We start from the raw sequence: 25310 nt of genomic DNA, 5'->3' as shown, positions 1-25310 counted from the left end.
TTGTGTTGTGAAGGGTTTCCGCCAGGCTCGGGTCAAGATCAGCGCTCGGGGTCGTTCCACTATCTGCATGAGGATCGAGGTAACAAAACTGCACCCGATACGTGAAATGTATGATTGGGGCTTGGCCCAGCTATTAATGTAATATGATTGAGGCTTGGCCCATTTGTTAAATGTTAATGTGATTAGGGCTTGTGCCTAGCTAATGAGCATGATTATAATTATGCTTGTGCATATCTACTTAGTATACTGTAATGCATTTTATGTGCATGTATGATGAATGTATTGTGTGGATGTTTGTTCTGGCTAGGAAGCTTGATTTATTAACCGAGAATCTGTCTATTGTATCTGATCAAAGCTTGACTTGCTAGTCAAGGGTATATCTGGTTAATAGGGGGCCCGACTTATAAGTCGAGGGTTTCCAAGGCTTGACTTATAAAACGAGGGTCTGTAAAGCTTAGCTTATAAGTCGTGATTGACGTTATGCGCAGGCCATTATGGCTAGGCCACCTCGGAAGTGCCTTATGCACTTGACTGACTTGGATGCCATATGAACAAATAGAAGTGCAACACACACTTGTGTGACCCTATGGTCACTTATCTGTACAGTGTGTATGCTTGGTTCCAGTTATCACTGTTAAGCATGCTGTTATATTCTGTGAACTATCTTAATATGTTTTCTTCCTGAGTCTTTTGGCTCACGGGTGCTTTGTGGTGAAGGTAAGGGTAAGGAGAAGCTTTGTTAGCCATGAGTTGGAGAGCGATAGCGGTTTTGTGTACATATAAAGTCCGCTCGACTGCCATGGCCGGGATATCACAGGGGAACTAGGGTTGGACCCTGTTTTGTCGCTTAGGTCGGCTTATTCTATATTCTTTGGGTTGTAACCAACTTTTAAACTTGTACTTTGTGATCCCATGTAAAGAGTAAAGTTTTGTTAAATGAAGATGTTTATGTCATGACCAAAATTTTAAATACATGAACCCTTAGCAGCTTAATCACATGACTCGTTTAGTGAGTCCAACACTAATTTTAAACACACTTGGTAACAGACCCTAATTAACAGGGTGTTAGAACTTGGTATCAGAGCTGCCAAGGTTTAAGGGTTCTTGATGATAGACTGGGCATGTACACTCGTTGCTAAAGACAAGCTCTACTTAGGGTTGGGTAACTATTAATATAGTTATGTGAGTAATTGCTTAAATGAAATATATATGTCTTACCTGCTTGTTTAAATAGAAAGCATGGACTATTCTAATAGAGCCTAGTCCTTGACTGTTGTATGTATGTGAAAGATATGCTTATTAGCACAACAGTCACTTGTAAATGCGGTAGAATTTCTTATAAGCATCATTGTTGCTTTTGGGTGTGAGAAACACTTATTAGCGTTGCCATACGTGCTTGTATGCTAGGACATGCTTATTAGCACCGTTTAATGTTAAAAGAAAACACTTATTAGCATCCCTATCTGCCTGTGCATACCAGAAAATGCTTATTAGCATCCTTGTTGCCCTTGAGTGTTAGAAATGCCTAATATCATTATGTTATGTATATGCATGTCAGGAACATGCTTATTAGCGATGTTAATGTTTGTAAATGTTAAGAACGTGCTCATCACCATCTTGTTTGAGTATGATCATGAATCGCCATGCTTATTAGCATGATTGTATATGTCTGAATTATTGGGATGCTTATTAGCATTGTCAATGCATGTGAATGCTTTTTCGATCAGTTTTGAACCATGGGTTGGCATGGAATATTGTTATTACTGCCTGATAAGCCAAGTCATTAATTGCAGATAGACTTGGAAGTACGCTTCTAGGGAAATCTAATGAGCTAGCTGGCACTGAGAATCAGGTCGGAAGTAATGACCAGGGTCAAGACCCTCCGCCAGCCCTTGAAAATTGGCAACAGATGCTTGCTGATATGCAAGCTAGAATGCAAAGACAGGATGAAGAAATTCCCCAGTTGATGCAACAGCAGGCTTCGGCAAGGAATGTTGCATCAGAAGTCCCACCTGTTGCTTCAGTACCGGCCGTACAGCAACAGACAGAGTTAGAGAACTGTTGGGAGTTAGTATATGAACGGTTCAGGAAACAGCACCCTCCAGTTTTCGAGGGTAGTGCAGATCCACTCAAGGCAAAGCAGTGGATGGCTATGATTACATCCATTCCAGACTTCATAAGGGTGGTGGGCAATGAGAGAGTGGCCTGTGCCACGTACATGTTCCGGTAGGATGCCCGAATCTGGTGGGAGGTGGTGTCCTAGACTAGGGATGTAACCACAATGAATTGGGAAGAGTTTAGAACTCTCTTTAATGAGAAATATTATAATGAGGCCATTAAAGCTGCAAAGGCTGAGGAATTCAGTAAATTGTTGCAAAGGAGTATGTCAGTAATAGAATAAGCCATGAAGTTTGACAAATTAGTCAAGTTCACTGCACACTTGGTACCCAATGATGGGACAAGGAAGGAAAGATTCCTTCAGGGGCTACAACCTATGATAGCCCGGGACGTCAGAATTACCATAGTACCTAGAGTGATGGCATATGCTCAGGTAGTAGAGAGAGCCCTTACTGCAGAGGGCGCTGAGAATAAGATCTGGCGTGAGAACGCGGCTAGAAGGGATAGGAGGAGGACGGGACCTCCCTTTACAGGTTAGGTATGGGTGGAGGCCCTAGTGATCAGAAAAGGAAGACCCCGTATACTGTTTTGGCTTCCAGTCCTGACAGGAGGCCACGAGGTATACAAATTGGCTACCAGGGTGGCTATGAGAATTGGAGGACATACCCAGAGTGTGCCAGATGTAGAAGTTTTCATCTGGGGGAGTGTCGGGCGAAGGCCTGCATTTTATGTGGGATCGTGGGGCATCTCAAGAAGGAATGCCCAAGAATGAAGATAGAGGAATCGAAGAAGGCAGACAAGTCGACTCCAGCTTGAGTGTTTGTGTTGATGTAGGCTGTGGCTGAGTCTAGGCCCTCCATGGTCACAGGTCAGCTTTCTAGTGTTGGCATTTTTTATATTGTGTTGATTGACTCTGGTGCTACACATTCTTATGTTTCTAGTAGGATTATTGATAGATTGTGTAGGCCATGTGATTACTATGCTTTAGGGTTTGGGACGTTATTACCTATTGGAGAGTTAGTGGTTTCCAGGAGATGGATCAGATCACTGCAAATAATAGTAGACGACAGGGAGTTATCGGTTGACTTGATAGAGTTGGTTATGACTGACTTTGATATGATTTTGGGGATGGTCTGGTTAACTAGATATGAGGCAACCATTGGTTGTAAAAAGAAGAGGGTAACCTTTGGACCTGAGGGTGAGGAACCCTTCGTATTCGTTGGCACCGTGCATGGACCCCGAGTACCTATGATTTCAGCATTGAGGGCGAGAGACCTATTGCGAGGAGGTTGCACGGGATTCTTGGTCAGCGTGGTGGGTACCACTCAGGGCATGCCAGTGGGACCAAAAGAGACTAGGTTAGTCAGTGAATTCCTAAATGTGTTTCCAGAGGAGTTACCAGGGTTTCCGCCACACAGGAAGATAGAATTTGTTAGAATAAATAACATTTTTATCCCCCGAACTATGACCTTTGTATGAAAGTGCCCCTCGAATGATTCGCGATGTTTTAAATTCCCCCCGAACTTTTAACGTTAGTAATTTATGGGCATTCTGTTAGTTTTTTTACAATTTATGATGATGTGTCATAACACATAAGATAGGCTGCATGATATGGCAATATATGGGCTGATGTGGTAATATAGAGGATTATTTGGCATTACACGTCATTACTGCCATTGAAACTACCATGAGAACAAGGAAGGAAGGTAGTAAAACTCTAAAGGGTTTTTGTGTTTCGATTTGATTAGTTTAGGGGCAATTTTAGGGATTTTTTTTTGGAGAGTGAAGAAAACTGAATCCGAAAGAGTGAATCTGAAGCCGAAGGATTGAATCTGAAGTTGAAGGATTGAATTTGAAGCCTCTGTCGATGGTGATGGGGAAGAAGAAAACCAGAGCATTAAGAAAAAAGAAAGGACACCCAAAGGAGTGTAGGAATGAGAACGAGATTCCCTTTTACGGTGAGTATTTAATGTTTACTTTTTATTCTTTTTGATTTTTTATTGGGTCAGTTTTTGGGATGGAAAAGATGGAGAGGAAAGAATGAATATTGCAGAGCTTTGTCCTCACAAAATGAGGGTTTTTTGGTTGTACAAAATGGGTTTGGTCAAAGGAATCTTAGATAGTGTTTTTGGAGTTTTCAGTAGTGGTTTGTTATGTCGATTGGGGTGTGTGGGGGTGCGTGGGGTCTGTTGTGTATTGGTGCGTGTGTGTGTTTGACTTTGCTTGATAACAAGTACTAAAAGCAGGTTTGAAAGCATATTTTGGGACCAACAAAAATTTTAGTTATTCAGTAATTGTCACATTAAATTTTGTTTTTTATCTATAATTGTCACATTAAATGTTGTATTTTGCAGACCCAAATTCAGGAATCTTCACTCTAAAAGTGTGTCATAGTGGACAACTCAAGCATGTAGGTAACATTCCAACCTACCTTGGTGGGGTTACTAATTTAATACATTTCCAAGATGTGGATAACATGAGCATGTTTGAGCTATATGGGATCGCTAGAGATTTAGGTTTCACAAATCCAGAGGAGATTGCTTTTTATTTTAAGTGGGAAGATGGTGTGTTAATGGAATGTGTAACTAGTGATGTAGTTTTACTTGAGAAGATTGGGGGTTGTGTGAAGAGATGCAATGTTGTGGAATGTTTTTTTTGTCAACAAGAAGCGACTGAAACTCAAGCTTCCGTAGTAACAGGTGTGAATGAGGATGTTGAAATTGATTTAGGTGCTCAAAATGATGCTAGAAATGGGGTGAATGATGATGTTGAAACTGTTTTAGGTGCTGAAAATGATACTCGGGTTAATGTGAATGGAGATGTTGAAACAGATTTAGGTGAGGAAATAGCAACACAATCTGATGGGGCTATATTGAATGAAGATGCATGTGGGAGTAAGCCTGGTTTGGATGGGCTTGGTTTGGGAGATGTAAGTTGTTGACGATGAGAACTCGTCAACCAAGTTAAGTTAGAAAAATAGAATTATAGAGATTATCAAAAGAAAAAACTTTAAAGATCTAATTGGAAACTCAAAGAACACTTGCAGAAGAAAAATGGTGAATTGAATTTGTATTTCTTATGGTGTAGTGCTACAGTATTTTTTCCAACCCCCTTCCAAGTGGAAGTGGGATTGCTTTAATAGTGGGCTCTAATGGCCCCTGATACATGGTGGTCCAAGGGACCAAATGGTACATGAGTACACTAGCAGGAGAGTGGTTTCTGGGGTAGTGGTGTCGGCTCCAGTACATGATCAGGGTTGGTGGGAGCACCTCCAATTCGGTACTTGATTGTGACTCCACTACTCGCCCAGTACGGGTGTCAGAAGGAGTGGCACCATACGTAGTGGTGCAGGTGGCTGTGGTGTCGACCTTGACACATGGTCACCAACGTACAGGTAGTGCCTTTGCCATTAGTACTAACTTGTACTACCAATACCTGTCTAGTACGGACCCCAGAATCATGTCTTTGTGCTCCCCCTGGTCGTACAACCCGCTCCCATACACGTGCTTCGTATTTGGAGGTCTCTCTCGTGTGTTCAAGATATGCCCTTGCTCCAAACCCTTTTCATTTTGTGAAATATAAGTGCACTTACCACTTTGAGTATGCTAAGCAAAGGGGTGTTATACCCCGCTGGTGACACCTTCCTAAGAGAGTAAAGAAGGACCTCATTAGTGGGGCCTATGTTTATGCTGGAGCAGGGACGCAGCTGAGGTGAGGCGAGGCCTCACGGATGGCCTCGCCTAAGGGCCTCGCGGATGGCCTCGCGGATTCTGCAGATGGGGGCGCGCAGAGGCGAGGCTCGGCCTCTCGGACGGCCTCGCGAGATGGCCTCGTGGATGGCCTTGCAGATGTTGGAGCAGGGGTCTGCAAAGGTGAGGCGAGGCCTCACAGACAGCCTTGTGAGAGGGCCTCGCGGAGGGGCCTCGTGGATGACCACGCGAACGCTGCGGATGGAGGCGCTTAGAGGCGAGGTGAGGCCTCACGGATAGCCTCGCGAGATGGCCTCGCGGATGGCCTCGCGGATGCTGGAGCAGGGGCGCGCAGAGGCGGGGTGAGGCCTCACGAAGGGCCTCGCGGAGGGGCCTCGCGGACGCTGCGGATGGTAGGTACGCCGTGGTGAGGTGAGGCCTCGCAGATGCTGGGTGCGCCAAGGTGTGGCGAGACATTGGTCTTGCGAGGTAGTTGTGGGATGTCAACGGGAGTCCGAGATGAAGTGGTCATTTGGAGCAGGGTCATTTTGAGCACTAATTTGAGGGTTCAAATGGGCTTTGAACATGGTTGCTTAGGACTTTCCAAGGGCCTGAGGCATGAGGGGTGGACTCTTTACCGGTGTTGAATTTTTAGCATCCACACTTGCCCCCCAGTCTAGGAGAGGACCTTTAGGTGCTTTGGTAGACTCTCCTATTTGATCCTTATAAATAGGCCCTCATGCCAAGCCTATTATTCACATTTCATCTTCTTAGCTTAGTGGTATTTAGACCCTTGCTCCTTTCAAGAGGTAAGGGGTTCAATCCCCCACGACCTCACTTTTGATATAGTTTTCTCCCTTTATTTTTTATTTTATTTTATTTATATTTGAGCTAATTTTTGGTATGTCTATATTCCTTCATATATTTGGAGGCTAACACATCTTTTCTGTTTATTTTTGCAGACGCGTACTTTCAACCATTTGGCTCTTTTTGACCTGACGGTACTTTTGGCTCCCAACCTCCTTTTGACCACGACAGCGTTTCATTTTTCCTGCTTGAGGTATATTCTCGTTTCCCTTATGTTTATTGGTTCCACATTAGCTCCACCCGGGATGGGGTATTTTGGCCTGAGCCCGTCGTGAGTTAGCCTTGAGGCATGCCCTTTTATTCACACCCTGTAGCGAGTCATTTAGAGTGTTTGCGCCTAGAAGTTTTGAGCCCATTCCTTTGTGTTTTGTAGCAATCCTCTCATTTATACGTGAACCCTTTTTGCTTTCGGGACGAGGTCTCATGGCAAGTGACGGCCCGTTCGGCATTCCTCCGGGGGTTGAGTTTGTTGACTTGTCTTCAGACTCAGAGTCCCCTGAGGAAAACCCTTATCAAGACCATGACACCTTAAGGCAGGCCCGTATTCGTCATTTTGAGCACATGGCTGAACTTAGGCATACAATTTGGGTGGTAGAGAGCGAAATTGACTCGGTGTTGAGGGGAGACGGAGCACCTTCCCCTCCTGACCTTAGTGACCATGTAGCGAGCCTTAGGGTGACCCTTTTAGATTTGCAGGGGGAGTTGGAGTTTATGGAGGGACATCTTCCGCCTGAGCCTTCTAGCCCATCCTTGCTTGATGACTATCATGGGGCCGCTTCTGCTTCTCTTCAGCCCTTATTTTCGATCTTCCCTAGCTTAGTGCTTTCGCAGCCAGTGCCCCGGTGGAAGACTCTTGCTAGGAAGAGAAAATGGAGGGTCAAGTGTTTTGTCTCTTCCTCACCCTTTTCTTTTGGTTTTGTAGATATGCCGAAGGGAGGACGACGACAGGTGTCCATTAATGAACAGGACGATGCCCCTTTATTGGCATCCACCCTGGTGTCCCACGTGTCCGAAAATAAATTGAGGGAAATTGTGAAGCACTACCGTGTTCCTCCGGAGTACGCCCTATACACCCCCTTCGGAAAACTGCCGGGCTGACTGCCCTAGTCCCAGCTTCGTGGCCCTTAGTGAGCATATACTGAAGGTGGGTGGTACCATCCCATTACACCCGTTCTTCGTTGCGGTCCTCAACTACTTTGACCTTGCTCCACTTCAGCTTGCACCCAATAGTTGGCTGACCTTGAGCTGCCTCTTTATTGCGTTTGCGGAACTTGCCAAATGTGCTCCTACGGTGCTAGAGGTGCACTTCCTGTACAATCTCATGCCCTCTCCCAAGTCCAAGGGCTTTTATTACCTGCAAAAATCCAATAATGAAATCCCTTTGATAGAGGGCGCAGTGTCCAACCCGGGGTCCTGGAAGCAGAACTTTTTCTTCGTGAAAGACCCTCTTTCTGTTCGCGAGCACTTCCGTTCCGCTCCCAGTAAGTACCTCGAGCCACCTTTTCTTCTCTTTTTTCTTTTTGTTTAAACTTACTGTTTTATAACTTATGTTTGTGTCGACAATGGTGTGGATCATGCAGAGCAGTTCGCCATACCCGAGGTTGTTGGGTCGGAAGTGGACGCCGTGAAGGATCTTATCAACGCTAACCCCACTGTGAAAAAGGCTGCATACCTATTCACTGTGGAAAATCTTAACCTTCACAGGCTATCCCCGATTTCAGATCCCAGGTTGCTGTGGATGATTCCTGGGTCAAAGAGGATGAAGGCTGCATCGACTGAGCCTTGCCCGGGTGAAGGTGAGGCTGAGGATGTGCCGGAGGAAGTCTCCCTTGGACACGGGCGACCTTACCAGCTATCCTCGTCTCCCGGGGGATGTCCTCCCTTTGTCCCTTTCAACCCGGACATGGCTTCCCAATCCCAAGGTCAACATGCCATACCGGGGCATTTTTTTTGCCTCGACCCCGCAGACTTTGACGCTTTTCCTCAGGCTCCCCTCGACCCCGGTCCATCGGGGGCTTACTTTCCTAATCTTCCTGCAACCCCTCTTGATCTACCAAGGGCTCATTTTTCCAATTTTCCTGCGCCCCCTCCTGTTTCGGCGAGCGGGTCATCTGTCCTTACCCAGCCAGGTGCCCTTGACTCAGAAGTGGTACCCTGGGTGAGTCGCATGGCGACCTCTTACAGGCCGCGGTATGTCCAAATTGCCTCAGACCTCCCCAAAGTTGATTGGAATGGTCTTGGGAGTTTCACCTTGTTGGACCTTGGGGAGACTCTGACGCGCACTACTGCTTGGGTGAGTTCATGCATCTTGTGTCAGCCTTATTTTTTTTTTTGTTACTTATCATTGTTGTTGTTATCTTTCTTGTGCAGGCCTATACTGTGGCTCAGCGGTTTGCCGACTCGGCTCACAATCTTTTTGCGTCGAGTACCGAGAGGGATCGTCTTACGGCCCGGGTCCAGGAGCTCGAGAGAGAGCTTGATGAAACCAAGTCTAGGCTAAAAAAGGCTCGGGCGAAATTTTCTGCCTCGTCAAAAAGGAAGAAGAAGGCTGTTGTCAAGGCCATGATGCTGCTGGAAAGGGTTACCAGCCTAGAGGGCGAACTCCAGGGTGCTAAGGCTATCGCGGCTGTGTCGCAGGAGAGGGTCACTTCCCTCGAGGCCGAACTTGAGGTTCCCAAAGCTGATGTAGCTGCATCGTAGGAGAGGGTTGCCTCTTTAGAGGCGGACAAGGCAGCCACTGAGTATAGGTCTATAGAGCACGCCCTCTATGGTGTATGGAGGCAGGATCCAAACTTTGATTTCTCCTTTGGCAAGCATGCCGTTGCCCGGGTGGCTGGGTGGAACGCCCGGGGCAGGAGGCCCTGAGATCGTTACTTCATAATCTTTGCCAGTTAGCCCGCTGTGGGTGTATGCTCATTTGAACCTTGTTGTGCTTGTAATAATTTTTTTTTAACCTTGCCTTGTTACCAAGACTCTTTTTTAATATATACATATGCGGTTATTCATCTCTTATTCCTCCGTGTTTGAGGTCTTTTTGAGCCTGTATGACGGGGTTTGGTAGGTTCCCCTCTTTTATTTATCAGGCTAGAGGTCCTTTGGAGCCCATGTGAAAGGGTTCAATGGGTCCTTTTTTGGTGCCCCTTGACTATTTCTATAAGGATATTTTGACCCCTTGGGTTCTAGCTATCCTTTTATATATTTTTGCGCACACTTATTATTTTTTGCGAGAAGCATCCTTCTCGTCATTATTCATAGTACTATTTTTGCAAGGGTCTCTTTCATGACCCTTCTTGGCTAGACAGCTTGGTGGCCGTTCTAGGCTTATCGACGGGTGCTCCTTATGGGGCTTCTCCCTTTGAGAGAGTATCTGCCTTTATTTGGGAGCTTGTTGTTGTTGTTGTTTTTTTTTTTTAAGACATTTTGGCCTCCTTGACATTCGCAAGGGTAGCTAATCCTTGTGAACCTCAGAGATGCCTTGCAAGGTCTCCTCCCTGTTTGTTAGGGTTCACCATGTATTGCATTCCTTTGTTTTTTTTTTTTTTTTTTTAAAGAATCCGTTTAAGGCCCTGATGCAAGGGGCCCTTTTTAGTATCCTCCTGATAGAGGGTCCTTTTTAGGATCTTCCTGATACGATGAGTCCTTTTTAGGATCCTCCTGTTTGAGGGTCCTTTTTAGGATCCTCCTGATAGAGGGTCCTTTTTAGGACTCTCCTGTTAGAGGGTCCTTTTTAGGATCCTCCTGTTACAGGGTCCTTTTTAGGATCTTCCTGATAGAGGGTCCTTTTTAGGAATCCGTTTAAGGCCCTGATGCAAGGGGTCCTTTTTAGTATCCTCCTGAGAGAGGGTCTTTTTTAGGATCTTCTTGATACGATGAGTCCTTTTTAGGATCCTCCTATTAGAGGGTCCTTTTTAGGATCCTCCTGATAGAGGGTCCTTTTTAGGATTCTCCTGTTAGAGGGTCCATTTTAGGATCTTCCTGATAGAGGGTCCTTTTTAGGATCCTTCTGTTTGTTGTATGCTTTGCCTTCACGGGCCACTATTCCCCCCCCCCCCCCAAGTGTTTGGTGAAGTTTATTTTGGTAGGCACTTTGATTGCTGCTTACACAAAGGAGAAAAATAGCACATGAAGTTGCGAACAATTTCATTCATAGCATGTGGTTTACAACAGCATATATAAAAAAAGGGTTACATTTAATTGGGAGGTTGCCAAGGTAGCCTCTTTGATTCTTACTCACTAAGCTAACATAACAAGGAACAAACTAAACATAGGTCCTCTTTGCACCGGGTGCAGAAGCCTTACTGGTAGCATTTCTTGAGGTGTTCCGTAACTCGTGGGTCCAACTCGTGTGGATCGAGCCTTCATACACAACCATTTCCATCGGCACCGATGGTTTTGTGGCCGTGCGGAGGGACATGTTATAGCATTCCCTCGCTTCCTTCTGCTCCCCTTTCATGCATGCTACTCTCCCAGGGGTTGGGAATTTCATAGCTAGGTGATACACATAAGTTATTGCCTTTAATTCTCTCAGAGAGGGTCTCCCTAATACCGCATTGAAGGCTGAGGCGCAATCCATCACAACAAAGTTCATCATTATGGTGGTTTCCTTGGGTTGTTCCTCCATGGTGAGGGCTAATTCAATTGCACCTAGGGGCTGTATCGAGTCCCCTGTGAACCCGTAAACGGAGGTATTGCAGGGTTTTAGGTGTCGGACGCTCAGTCCCATCTTCTCCAAAGTGGGGCGATGCAGGATGTCTACAGAGCTTCCATTATCCACTAGGACCTGATGTACTCTCATGTTCGCAAGCTGGACAGTTAGCACTAGGGGTCATTATGAGGGAAATGTACTTCCTGCGCGTCTTCTTCAGTGAAAGTTACTGAGTCATTCTCGGCCTTGAAACTCTTTGGGGGGCGTTGCTCCAAACTTAAGACACACGGTGGTGGACTTTGTCTGGCCTCCTTGGCATATTTGTCTCGTCCCTTCCTTGATGAATCCGGGACCTCCAAAGATGGTCCTGACCTCTCCCTGTACTTCTGGGGCCACCTTTCGCGCCCGCTGCAGGGACGCTCCTTCTTCTGGCCTCTGGTTCTCCTTGCGCACATATCTGCCCAAATGTCCCCTGCGGATGAGCTCCTCGATTTCCACCTTCAAATGGTTGCATTCCGCGGTGGTGTGGCCGATATCCTTGTGATACTGGTAATACTTGCTGGGGTCTCTTTTAGACCAGTCTTTTTTCATCGGTGGGGGCCTTTTGAAAGGGACCTGGTTTTCGTTCGTAACGAAAATATGCTCTCTCGCATGGGTGAGGTTAGTGTAAAAGGTGTAAGGGCCCTGTATGCGCTCATCAGAGCGTTGATGCTTCCGGGGTCGATCATCTCTCGTTCCCTCATAGACCCCCTTCTTCTTTGCACCGCTTTGGTTTTCTCGGATCAAAGGTTTTGGGGGCGACTGGCCTTGTCCGGCTTTGAGGCTCTCGTGACCATCCTCCACGCGAATATATTTTTGTGCTCGCTCGTAGAAATCATCCAAGTCTGTGACCTCCCTCTTGAGCATGTTATCCCATAACTTGCTTCCTGGGCGCACTCCAATTGTGATGGCCATTTTTAGCTATCTGCGGGTCAAGCTCCATACTTTAGCTGCCTCCATATTGAACCTGTGAATGTAGCTCTTTAGACTCTCATTTTCTCCTTGCTTCACATTGGTGAGGTTGGTGCCTGGCATCGTGTAGTCCCGTACGGCATGGTGCTGTTGGAGGAATTCATCAGAAAACTGTTGCCAGGATCTGATGGACCCCGGTCTAAGTCTTTTGAACCATTTGTACGCAGGTCCTTTCAACGTGACAATGAAGCAGTGACATCTGGCTCCACTACTAACTCCCCTCAGTTTCATTAGATCGTTAAATGCGTCCAAATGGTATTTTGGATCTATGCTTCCTTCGTAGGGGGTCATATGGGGCTCCTTAAAGTTGCTTGGGAGCCGGATGGCTTGGATCTCCTTGATGAAGGGTGACTCATGGTCGAACTCGTCCTCAAAGGCTTGACCTCCAGAGACAGTGACGATTTTGCTCCGTAGGCTTCTCATTTCTGTGTCCAGGTCTTGCCTCCTCTTGTTCAAGGAATCTCTCAGCGTGGATGGGTTAGGATCGCCCCTCCCTTCGCCTCCTCGGGCCACCGCAGGGGGTGAGGTCCTTTTACCCGCCCTCTTTTTGTTGAGTTCTTCCCGTAGATCTGAGGTGACCTTGACATCATTACGAGGGGCAACATTGGTCTTCGACTCTGGCTTCTGGGGCTGTTTCGGTGGTCTGGGATGTTCGCGTTGTCTCGTTCGGGGGGTGTTACTATTAGAGAGTCGCATCTTTCCGTCATCTACTGGGACAGTGGTTTCTACCACCCTCTGGCCTCTCTCTTTGCGCTTAGGGAGTATCACATTTGATCTCCCTTACAACAGCCCATTTAACACCTCTTGCATGTTTTCCAAGGTGGTCTCTAGCCTCTGATTCTTGCGGTGAAGTTATCGTATCTCATCTTCGTGGAATTAAGACTTCGAGCTTGAGCTGATGGAGTGGACCCGAGGGTGCTTCGATGAGCCTGGATCCTGTCGACCAGGGTTTGGCACTTGTGGCGTCTTTGGAGGCAGGAGCACATCGGCGCCTTTTGTCGGGGCAGTCGCAGACCTTGGGCGATCCTCCTTAGGTGGGACTGCCAGGGACGAGGCCTCCCTTTCATCTCTGGGCACCTCAGGCTCCCTTGGGGCCTCCATGTTTGCAGGTGGAGGAGCATCCTTCATGGAGGCTTTTAGCTGATCTCCATGAAGGTGGACTTTCACCTCGCGCGACTCTCTCAACCGTTTCGAACGTCGCATCATTTTTTTTTCAGAATCGACGGAAGAACAGTGACTTGCAATCTATCCTTCCCACAGACGGCGGCAAACTGTTGACGGTGAGAACTCGTCAACCAAGTTAAGTTAGAAGAATAGAATTGTAGAGATTATCAAAAGAAAAAACTTTAAAGATCTAATTGGAAACTCAAAGAACACTTGCAGAAGAAAAATGGTGAATTGAATTTGTATTTCTTATGGTGTAGTGCTACCGTATTTTTTCCAACCCCCTTCCAAGTGGAAGTGGGATTGCTTTTATAGTGGGCTCTAATGGCCCCTGATACATGGTGGTCCAGGGGACCAAATGGTACATGAGTACACTAGCAGGAGAGTGGTAAACGGGGTAGTGTGTCGGCTCCAGTACATGATCAGGGTTGGTGGAAGCACCTCCACTTCGGTACTTGATTGTGACTCCACTACTCGCCCAGTACGGGTGTCAGAAGGAGTGGCACCATACGTAGTGGTGCAAGTGGCTATGGTGTCAACCTTAACACATGGTCACCAACGTACAGGTAGTGCCTTTGCCATTGGTACTAACTTGTACTACCAATACCTGTCTAGTACGGACCCTAGAATCATGTCCTTGTGCTCCCCCTGGTCATACAACCCGCTCCCATACACGTGCTTCGTATTTGGAGGTCTCTCTCGTGTGTTCGAGATATGCCCTTGCTCCAACCCCTTTTCATTTTGTGAAATATAAGTGCACTTACAGCTTTGAGTATGCTAAGCAGAGGGGTGTTATACCCCGTCGGTGACACCTTCCTAAGAGAGTAAAGAAGGGCCTCATCAACGAGGCCTATGTTTATGCTGGAGCAAGGACGCAACTGAGGTGAGGCGAGGCCTCACAGACAGCCTCGTGAGATGGCCTTGTAGAGGGGCCTCACGGATGGCCTCACAGACGCTGCGGATGGGGGCGCGTAGAGGCGAGGCGAGGCCTCTCGGACGGCCTCGCAAGATGGCCTCGCGGATGGCCTCGCGAGATGGCCTCGCGGATGGCCTCACGGATGCTGGAGCAGGGTCGCGCAGAGGCGAGGCCTCACGGACGGCCTCGCAAAGGGGCCTCGTGGATGGCCTCGCGAATGCTGCGGATGGAGGCGTGCAGAGGAGAGGCGAGGCCTCATAGACGGCCTCGCGAGATGGCCTCGCGGATGCTGAAGCAGGGGCGCGCAGAGGCGGGGCGAGGCCTCACTGACGGCCTCGCAGATGGCCTCGCGGACGCTTCAGATGGTAGGCGCGCCGAGGCGAGACGAGGCCTCGCGGATGTTGGGTGCGCCAAGGTGTGGTGAGACATTGGTCTCACGAGACAGTTGCGGGATGTCAACGGGGGTCCGAGGCGAAGTGGTCATTTGGAGCAGGGTCATTTTGAGCACTAATTTGAGGGTTCAAATGGGCTTCGAACATGGTTGCTTAGGACCTTCCAAGGGCCTGAGGCATGAGGGGTGGACTCTTTACCGGTGTTGAATTTTTAGCATCCACATAAGTGGGCCTAGTTTGGATGAGGATGTCATTGAATCTGGGCTTGTTTTGGATGAGGATAAGACTGAACATGGGCCTATTTTGGATGAGGATGTGACCAAATCTGGGCCTGTTTTGGATGAGCAAAATGCTGCTGAAAATGAACACTCAAGTGAAGACAACGATTATGATGTAGATCCAGAGTATGCACAAAGTGAAGATGACTTAGATGTGGGGGAGGCAGCTGAAAACCACTTGAAAGGATTAGCGAAAAAGCCTATAGACATTGACATAGGAGATGTGGGTATACAAGATTCTGACAGCGACTTTGTTCCACAAGATAGTTCAAGTGAGGATGAAGATGAGAATGATGAGGAGATTGAGGGGATCAACAAACCAAACAAAATGTACAGAAAAACCAAGCTGCTAGAGCTTCCTCAGTTTAGGGCTTCAATTGACATGGAAAAACCAGTGTTCAAGCTCGGGTTATCATTTCCAAATGTGGCAGTTTTTAAGCAAGCAATTAAGGAGTATGCAATCCAAAATGGAAAGGACAGTTTTTTTTAGAAGAATGACCCTCATAGGATTAGGGCTCAATGTAAAGGTGTTGGCTGTTCATGGGTTTTTGCATCGAAGATTGATGACACCACCACATTTGTCATCAAAACTTATAATGATGAACACAAATGTGCTAGAAAGAATACAAATAGATTTGCAACTTCTAGATGGTTGAGTCGGAAGTACAAGAATGAGTTCAAGATGAATGACAAGTGGGGAATCTCTTCTTTCATGCACAAGGTTAGTAAGGACAATGTCATTAAGATTACACGGGACAAAGCTTATAGAGCTCGGCTGATGGCAACTAGAGCAATTGAAGGGAGCTATGAAGAGCAGTATGCTTGTCTTTGGGATTATGCAGAGGAGATTAAGTGGACCAATAAGGGTTCAACTATTGAGTTTTTGACAGAAGTTGGTGAGAATGGTAAGCCACGTTTCAAGAGGATGTATATTTGCTATGCTGGATTAAAAGCAGGTTTCAATGAGGGTTGTAGACCTTTAATTGGGTTGGATGGCTGCCACATTAAAGGTGTACATCCAAGACAACTTTTAACAGCAGTTGGAATAGATGTGAATAACCAAATGTATCCTATAGCATTTGCTGTTGTTGAGATAGAGAATAAGGATTCATGGAGCTGGTTTCTGGACCTATTGAAGGTGGACTTCAAAATTGAAAACTCAAACCATTGGAGCTTTATTACAGACAAGTAAAAAGGTTTAGAGCAAGCCATGAAGGGTTTGTGGGATGAGGGTGTACCTGAGGCCGAGCACAGGCATTGTGCAAGGCATCTAGAGAAGAATTTCAACAAAGTTTTCAGGGATAAAACCTTGAAAGACCCTTTATGGAAAGCTGCAAGAGAGGTAACTATTAGGAGATTCAAAGCTGTGATGTTGGAGATCAAATCAATTGATGAGGAAGCATACAACTGGTTATTGGCTGCAGGTCCACATCACTGGAGTAGATCACACTTTAGGACTCAACCTAAGTGTGATATACTTGTAAATAACATGTGTGAGGGATTCAATGGTACAAAGTCAATATTGGCAGCCAGAGATAGACCAATATTGTCGTTGTTGGAGCGTATTAGGATGTACATGATACAAAGGCTCACTAAAAATAGGCATTCAGTTATAATGTGGGAGTCTTTCAATGCACCAAGGGTCGCAATTGTTCTTGAAAAGAACAAGGTAGAAACTGGAAGTCACATTCCCACCAAAGGAAGTGAATTTATGTACCAGGTGATGAACATGTACGGGGCATGTACTCTGTTGATTTAGAAAATTGGGTCTACTCATGTAGAAGATGGGAACTCACTAGTATTCCATGTAGTCATGCTGTTGCTGCTATTTGGCATAAAAGAGAGGATCTAGTGACATATGTCTCCAAATGGCATACCAAGGAATACTACATGAAGGCATACTCTCAACAAATTTTTCCAATTAGGAATCAAGATGAGTGGCCTAGAAGTGGCAAGGTTGGAATGATTAAGCCAATTGGGAAGAATCAACCTCGTAGGCCTAAGAAAAGCAGAAGAGTTGAACTTGATGAGTTGGCTCCACCAACAGCCAAGAAATTGAAACGAAGATATGTGAGAATGAGATGTTCTGGCTATGGTGCAATGGGCCACAACTTCAGAACTTGTGCTAGAAACAACCTCAATTCGGTAAGTTACTATTGTATTATTTGCATCTGGTTTGAAGGATAATGTTTGCTTGCTTTTGGATTGATAAAAAAGATTTGTTTTGGTAGGGAAAAGACAACCCCCCAGCTGATCCTGGTACTTATGCTAGAAATAGCAGTTAGCCAAAAAATTCTTCAGTGAGTTCAGCAACAAATCTAAGTTCCCTACAAGGAATAATGCCACCACCTCAGGTATCTCCTAACAACTTCAAATAATGCTCACTGATTTCTGTTGTTTGGTTTTTATCATTTAAGCTACCTGATTTGTCTATCTTAATTTGTAGCAAGTTCCATTCAACCCACCCCAAAAAGGTAACACCACAGTTACAACAAGGACCAAACATATTTAGTCAAGGCGGTATCTAATTTTTTGATTGACAAGCAGTGTATTGGATAAGTTTGGAGCTGAAAGTCAATTGCTATGTCTGCTTTTGTCTCTGTTTTTTTATTAGTCCCATGCTCACTGAATACCATTTCAATGTATTTGAGCAAGGTTGTAAATTTGTTTTAGGATCACTAATGTACTTGAGCAAGGTTGTATATCTGATTTAGGATCACGTTTTGTGCACCAGATACTAGTTTACTGAATGAAAATGTTGCCTCACTTTTTATATTATAATCCTGGTTGTATTATGCTATTGGAAACCTTTTTTCAATCAAATTTCATTACAATTAAGCAACTATATATGCTACTAGATATCTCGGAATCAATAAAAATACATCACAATTATATATGCTGTCAAATATATAAGATCCAATAAAATACATACACCATAAATGATGTTTTCCTTCATTTCTTCAACACAGTTACATTTTTTTTTCTTCTGTTAAAGCAACAACACAACAATTACATTTCACCATAATGCCAAGTACAAAACAAAAGATAAAAGTACAACAAAAATACAGAGACCAGTTTTGACATCCTCCATCAACATAAAAATTTTTCCAACTTGCTCATCTCTTTTCTCAACAAAAATCTATTGTTGCAAAAGATTGCCTTCGATCTCCTCTACTCTTTTAAACAACCCATTATCACAATTATGTCTTTCAACACTAGGAGGGTCTATCCAATGAATAAAGCCACAACCATCTCTCTCATTTCTCTGTAAATAAAATACAGAGTTAGAGGAGTTTAAGCCAATCATAATCAAGAAAAATAATTGAAACAACAAACCTTGTATCTTGGGCAGCCATAGAATCTTCTCCCGGAATTTTATACAGTCCACGTTATTCCTAGTATGGCCTCACATCCACAACGACAAAGAGGGGGACTCCCTTGAACTTCTCCATACCTTTTCCCCCTAGAATATGCCATTTATGATGCTTGATGAACACAAGTGCAGAAGGGATAATTAAACCTAGGGTTTGAAGAGAAGAAAATCGTGAAGAAGAGGGAAGAGGAAAGAAAATAATGGTAGGCTTAGGTGTATTAATTTTACTTTCAAATTTTCAACCACTATACTCGTATTATGCCACATCACCGAGTAAACGGCATAACTGAACGGAATGCAACGGAATGCCCATAAATTACTAACGTTAAAAGTTCGGGGGGGAATTTAAAACATCGCGAATCATTCGGGGGGCACTTTCATACAGAGGTCATAGTTCGGGGGGGCAAAAATGCTATTTATTCAATTTGTTATTGAGCTTGCATCAGGGGCAAAGCCAGTGTCTAGGGCAGCTTACAGAATGGCCCCAATAGAGTTGATGGAGCTCAAGGTACAATTACAGTAGTTGTTAGACTTGGGTTTTATCAGACCTAGTTTCTCGCCATGGGGCGTGCCAGTCCTATTTGTGAAGAAGAAGGATAGTTCTCTAAGGATGTGCATAAACTACAGGGAACTGAGTAAGCTGACCATTAAGAACAGGTATCCTCTGCCAAGGATAAATGACCTATTTGACTAGCATCAAGGTAAAATGGTGTTCTCAAAGATAGATCTTTGATATGGTTATCACCAGTTGAGGATCAAGAAGGAAGACATACCAAAGACAGCATTCTGTACCAGATATGGGCACTATGAGTTCCTCATTATGAAATTTGGTTTTACTAACGCCCCAACAACCTTCATGGATTTGATGAATAGGGTGTTCAAGGACTATCTGGATCGATTCATGTTCATCTTTATCGACAATATCTTAGTATATTCATAATCAGAGGAAGAGCATGAGCAAGACCTCAGGTTGGTTTTACAGAGGCTGAAAGAACACAAATTGTTTGCAAAGTTCAAGAAGTTTGCATTTTGGTTGCCTAAGGTTACTTTCTTGGGTCATATTGTTAGTAGAGATGGGATTAAGGTAGACCCAGCTAAGATTGAGGCTGTTAGGAATTGGCTGAGGCCAAGGAACGCCTCTGAGATTAGAAGCTTCCTTGAATTGGCAGGTTATTATAGAAAGTTTGTGGAAGGGTTCTCAAGGATAGCTACCCCACTGACAGTACTGGCATGCAAGAGTCAGAAGTTTGCGTGGTCAGACAGATGCAAGAACAACTTTTAGGAGTTGAAGCAGCATTTGATTACCGCCCCAATCGTGAGTCTTCTGACAGATAGGGAGAAGTTCATGGTTTATTATGATTCTTCGAGACAAGGATTAGGTTGTGTCCTTATCCATGCGGAGAGGATGATTGCTTATGCATCACGCCAGTTGAAGGATTATGAGCAGAGGTATCCTACTCATGATATGGAGTTAGAAGCGGTGGTCTTTGAATTAAAGGTATGGAGGCATTGCCTTTATGGAGAGAAGTGTGATATATAAACTAACCACAAGAGCCTCAAGTACTTCTTTACACAGAAGGATTTGAATATGAGGTAGAGGCGTTGGTTGGAACTGGTGAAGGACTATGACTGTGACATCCTTTACCATCCAGGGAAAGCCAACGTGGTGGCAGATGCCCTAAGTCGGAGAGGTCCAAGGCAGTTGTACAGTTCGAGGCAGGTATCCAAGGAGTTAGCAGAGGATATGACCAAAGCAGGGATTGAGTTAGTAGTGGGCCAGTTAGCCAACATTACCCTGCAGTCTACTCTTCTAGAAAGGATAAAGGAGAGTCAGCTTCAAGAGACACAACTGGTGAAGATTAGAGAGGACGTCCTAGCTGGAGTGGCTAGGGACTATACGGTATCAGATATGGGTTTGCTAAGATATAAAGGTCGTATTTGTGTTTCGATGGATATTGTTATCAGATAGGAGATTCTGAATGAATCTCATACTACCCCATACTCCTTACACCCCTACACCACGAAGATGTACCAAGACCTGAGAACTTTATATTGGTGGTCAGGGATGAAGAGGAACGTACCCAAGCATGTGGCCAAGTGTCTGACGTGTCAGTAGATCAACGCTAAACATCATAGACTAGCGGGGCTACTACAACCCTTGGATATCCTAGAGTGGAAGTGGGAAGACATCACAATGGATTTTGTGGTGGGATTGCCTCAACGACGGTAGGTCAACACAATTCAATGTTGGTTATAGTGGATAGATACACCAAATCAGCTCACTTTCTACCAGTGAAGATGACTTATACAGTTGACCAGTATGCGGAGCTCTATGTGAGAGAAATACTACGTCTTCATAGAGCTCCAAGGTCGAACATGTCAGATTGGGACCCACATTTACTTCAAAGATTTGGAGAAGTTTGCAGAAGACAATGGGCATGCAACTAAAATTTAGCATAGCTTATCATCCTCAGACCAATGGTCAGTCTGAGAGGACTATCCAGATATTGGAGGATATGTTGAGAGAATGTGTACTGGACTTTGAGGGGTCCAGAAGTAAATATTTGCCTTTGATAGAGTTTTTGTAACGCCCTACTTCCTTAGAGCCGTTACCAAGTGATTTATAAATGTGCCATTAGCTCGCTAATCGAGGTTTAAGATTAGAAAGTGTGTTCGAGTAAAAATAAAGTCTCATTTAATAAACATTAAGTATAAAAAGTTGGTCTTGTATTGAAATTTGTAAAAATATTACATTGGGATCCCAAAACACTGTTTTGAAAAATAGTTACAAACCAAATATACAGTACAGTCGACCTAAGCGACGAAATCGAACATTTACCACGTGTTCCTTAAAATACCCCAGCCGTGGTGGCCAGGTAGGCCAAACATGTACACACTGCTCCATGCCCTCCAACTCATGGTTGTAAGATCTAGATTCCTTGCTCTTACCTGCACCACAGAGCACCCATGAGCCAAGGCTCAGCAAGAGAACTTCAAGCAAAAAATTCAATAAAAATATATCTCACAACTCATATATAATCAGAGCAACAAATAGATACCAGATCATACTAGCATGCTCAACAACACAGCATCTAGACAAGCTCAAAAGCACAATGGCATAACAGCCTAATAGTACAGCAATGCTATAACACATTAGTACTCTAACATGATGACATAATAACACAACAATATATTCACACAACAACTCAATATCACAACAACTTATAACAAAGCACCAAACAAGCTAAACACATAGCGACCATGCTGTCCCAGGCGCTTTACCAGGCCCTGAGTTCGCGGTCTGCACCGAGAGGATGACTCTAGCATCCTAGGAGGGTCTTGCCCAAATGTCTTGCACTCCACGTGCTCAACGCCATTTCTGGCCTCTTGTCATTCTCGGCTTTGCACTCCGCGTGATTAACACCGATCTCGGCCCCTTGCCACTCCCGGCTCTTGCCACTCCCGGCTCTTGCCACTTCCAGCCCTTGCCTCTCCCGACTTTTGCCGATTCAGGCTCTTGCCGCTCTTGACTCTTGCCGATCAGTCATAATCACATGTACGTCATAACAAACATAAAACAATACATACAACACAACACACCCCATTGCTCTACGGGTACAAACAGTTCTCTTACCTGGTGTCTCGAGCTGACAATCCAAAGTGATCCCGAGCACGATCCAAATCCCGAGCCTGTGTGGTAAGACCTAGTCACAACGTATCAACAATAGGCATCCATCAAGCTCTAACCCATTAAATAACTTTGGGTTACAATTCTAGTCTCCAGGACCTTGGATTCTACCAATCCAGGGGGTAAATTCCTTCCCGAGCCTTAACATTTGAGTTTCTAAACCTAAAACCCTCAAATGGCCAACATTTGACACTTGAGCCACGGCCCAGCCCCTTAAGGGCCGCGGCACGCTCAAGTCAGAGGCAAAAGCCTCACTGCTGGGGGAACACAGGCCGTGGCATGCCCTTCCTAGGGCCACGCCGCACCTCAAGAGCAGAGGCCTCCCCAGGCCTCACGCACACATGGACCACGACATCCCTAGCCTTGAGTCGCGGCGCGCCTTGCGGGTAGAGGCTTTCCAGGCACTTTGAACACATGGGCCGCGACACCTAAAGAACAGGGTCGCGGCTCAAGCTTGAAACCCAGAAATCCCACCATTTTCTACATTTTTCATGAACTTAATTCACCAAAATTCCACCCTAGACATGAACTAAAACCATAACTAAGTCTGTCAAGTATTGCCAAGTACCTTAAACAACATCACCACAGTAATAGCTAAATCAAAACTCTATCACAACCTATAATTCAAACCTTGAGTTTGAAACTCAAGAACATCAATATCAAACTCATAATTCAACAGAGAAGCACAAGAATTCACTTACCCCTTCTGCCAATGATAACCCTGAACCAATCCTCAGCTGATCCTAGATTGATTCTTCAATCTCCAAGCTTCCACACCTTAGATTCTCAGCTAGTTTCTCAAAGAATTCCCCTTAGCACCAAGAACACCAAAGGGAGAGAAAAAAGAAAACGTGAAGGGAGTTCCTTCTATTATGATGGGTTCTATTATCCAAAGCCATCCAAACTTATCCCCAAGTGAAAATTCCATAATGCCCTCTAGACATAACCCTATCCTTTAACAGCCCAAGGGATAAATCGTCATTGTCCATGTCCCGTTAGTTCCTCAAGTGTTCCTAATAAATTCCCATTTAATCCCGACATGTCTACACCATTACTAAACTACTATCCGTTACTTGATAATTTTGAACACATATAACATACCCCAAAATACCTCTGGACTCCTCTCGAGCCAGGTATTTGACCCTGTTGTGACTATTCCGCTAATATGCTCCCTACAACTGTCTCGGATCACACATCTCAAATATATCCCCATAACACTGGGGTCACACTCACAACACATGCATATTTACATTTATGCCCTCAATTGACCAAAATTACAAACATGCGCCCTATTCACAGAAATGGGCCCACATGCATATTTGATACACACAATCATGCATGTATAATCACATTACCACATAATTCATATATTATCATAATTAAATCAATTATTGCCCTCCCGGCACACTAATCAAGGCCCTAAGCCTTATTAACAAATTTGGGACGCTACAACTATCCCATCCTTATCAGAATTTCATCCTCGAAATTCATTCACATACGTTGGAACACTAATCTTGCAAACCTAACTATAGTCCCAGATTTAGGTTCTTTACTTGGTTATTACTTGCGACATTCTCAAGAGAATAATAGTCTTAATCTGTAATACCTTCTTTCTTTTATCCATAATTTCACTGACTTTTCCTTACATAGTAAGTTCCACGATGTTCCCAGGGTCTCCTTACCGAATCAAGGGTTGTACTGGTCACCCCTTTCTTCAACATTGGCATCAGTAACATCTCATAAGCCTCTACCTGTATTGGGGTAAGGCCAAACTATAGGCCCCTGGTCTAATCTCTATTAGGATTTCACCAACATAAGTCAACTCTCTTTTCCTTTCTGAACCATCGTATCCTTGTTAGTTCATAGCACAAAGAGAACACAAAGTTCACGCTCCTGGAACTCCACGTTCCCATATCTCGACTTGCGAATTCTCATATCCTTGTAATAACGCAGACACTCCTGAACTTAATGTTGCTTAATAATTTCATTGGTCCTTGAGCCATTTCTAATTTAGGGCACTTTCTATCCCTAAGTTCACTTTCCGAAGTAAGCACTTCTCGTTCCCTGACTCACAATATTCTACTCGGTGTTACTAACTACAAGATAAACTAGAATCCTAATAGCCCTTCTAGCCTCTGATTATCACCTCTTATTTAATAAACGATTAGGTCGTGCGTCTTCTGATAAAAAAAGTGTAGTTTCAGCATCCATTCAATTTCTTGGATGTAATAATCGTAAAGGGTGACTTAAGTTTCATCCCGTATCTTCCCCTCAATGCCAGTATCCTTCGGATCACTCATCCAATCCGCATAGTTTAACCCATTTATTCCAAAGTGGTAGGATTCTTAACCTTTCCTACAAGATCCCCTTCCTACATTTCACTATTCATTCATAGGAATATATTTGCCCACTATCAACTACAAGTTCCAAACCAAACTCAGTCTTTACTTCATTCTAACCATGGTTAACCAGTATAACTATCAGCTTACCATCCACTATGAGGTGCAAATGATCACTCTTTCAGGTACAACACAACACACCTTAACTCATAACATAATGCACCGGAACTCCATATTCTAAGCAAGGACGATGTCTCTTGCATCGTTCTCTTGTACCAGTCCATACAAACAAATTATAATAATGTGGCATGTGAATCGATCTTTATACTAACTTTTGAAAATCTGGTACGCAACCATCCATTCAGATGATCTTTATGTTCTAATGTTGCCCCAGTCAAAGTATAGATGTCCTCAAGGATACCTCATACAATAGTAGATGTGTTCCTCTGGTTTCACTATGCTTTTCGCCCCCAAGGCATTCCTTTAGTAATTTCCTTACGATTTCCAACTTAATTACCTCATACATGATCCCATTACCTCCCATAACATGACCCTGAACCTCTTCCAGAGAAATCAAAACTTTTCTCTCTTGAAACCTTACCTGTAACCTTGTTTCCTTAACCTTGGTACTATCAATAAAGGTGTTATTCATGTTCTGCTTCTAGTTGGGAGTAGTCTGAAACACCCTTGATCAATCTGAATATGACTCATCAACATCATCCTTGTACTCTCTGCTTATTGAACTTACCTGGGCCACTGGTGCACTGATCAATTTAGAAGCCTTTATCAAGATTCCACCATATCCTACTTAGTGCAAGTGGAAATTCATG

At 44.6% G+C, this 25310-nt stretch overlaps 1 protein-coding gene across 1 annotated transcript; it reads left to right on the top strand.

Moving 5' to 3' along the window:
• The first annotated feature begins 16290 nt into the window (after window positions 1-16290).
• LOC133785639 (uncharacterized) lies at window positions 16291-17365 on the top strand. The gene is made up of 3 exons (XM_062224859.1): window positions 16291-16811; window positions 16862-17225; window positions 17312-17365. Exons 1-3 carry the CDS (start codon window positions 16291-16293, stop codon window positions 17363-17365), a joined length of 939 nt encoding a protein of 312 aa, XP_062080843.1.
• Window positions 17366-25310: the final 7945 nt, after the last annotated feature.

The sequence above is a fragment of the Humulus lupulus genome, chromosome 6, assembly GCF_963169125.1.
Source record: "Humulus lupulus chromosome 6, drHumLupu1.1, whole genome shotgun sequence".
In the NCBI taxonomy this organism is placed as follows: Eukaryota; Viridiplantae; Streptophyta; class Magnoliopsida; order Rosales; family Cannabaceae; genus Humulus; species Humulus lupulus.
This window is presented reverse-complemented; position numbering and strand designations above follow the sequence as displayed.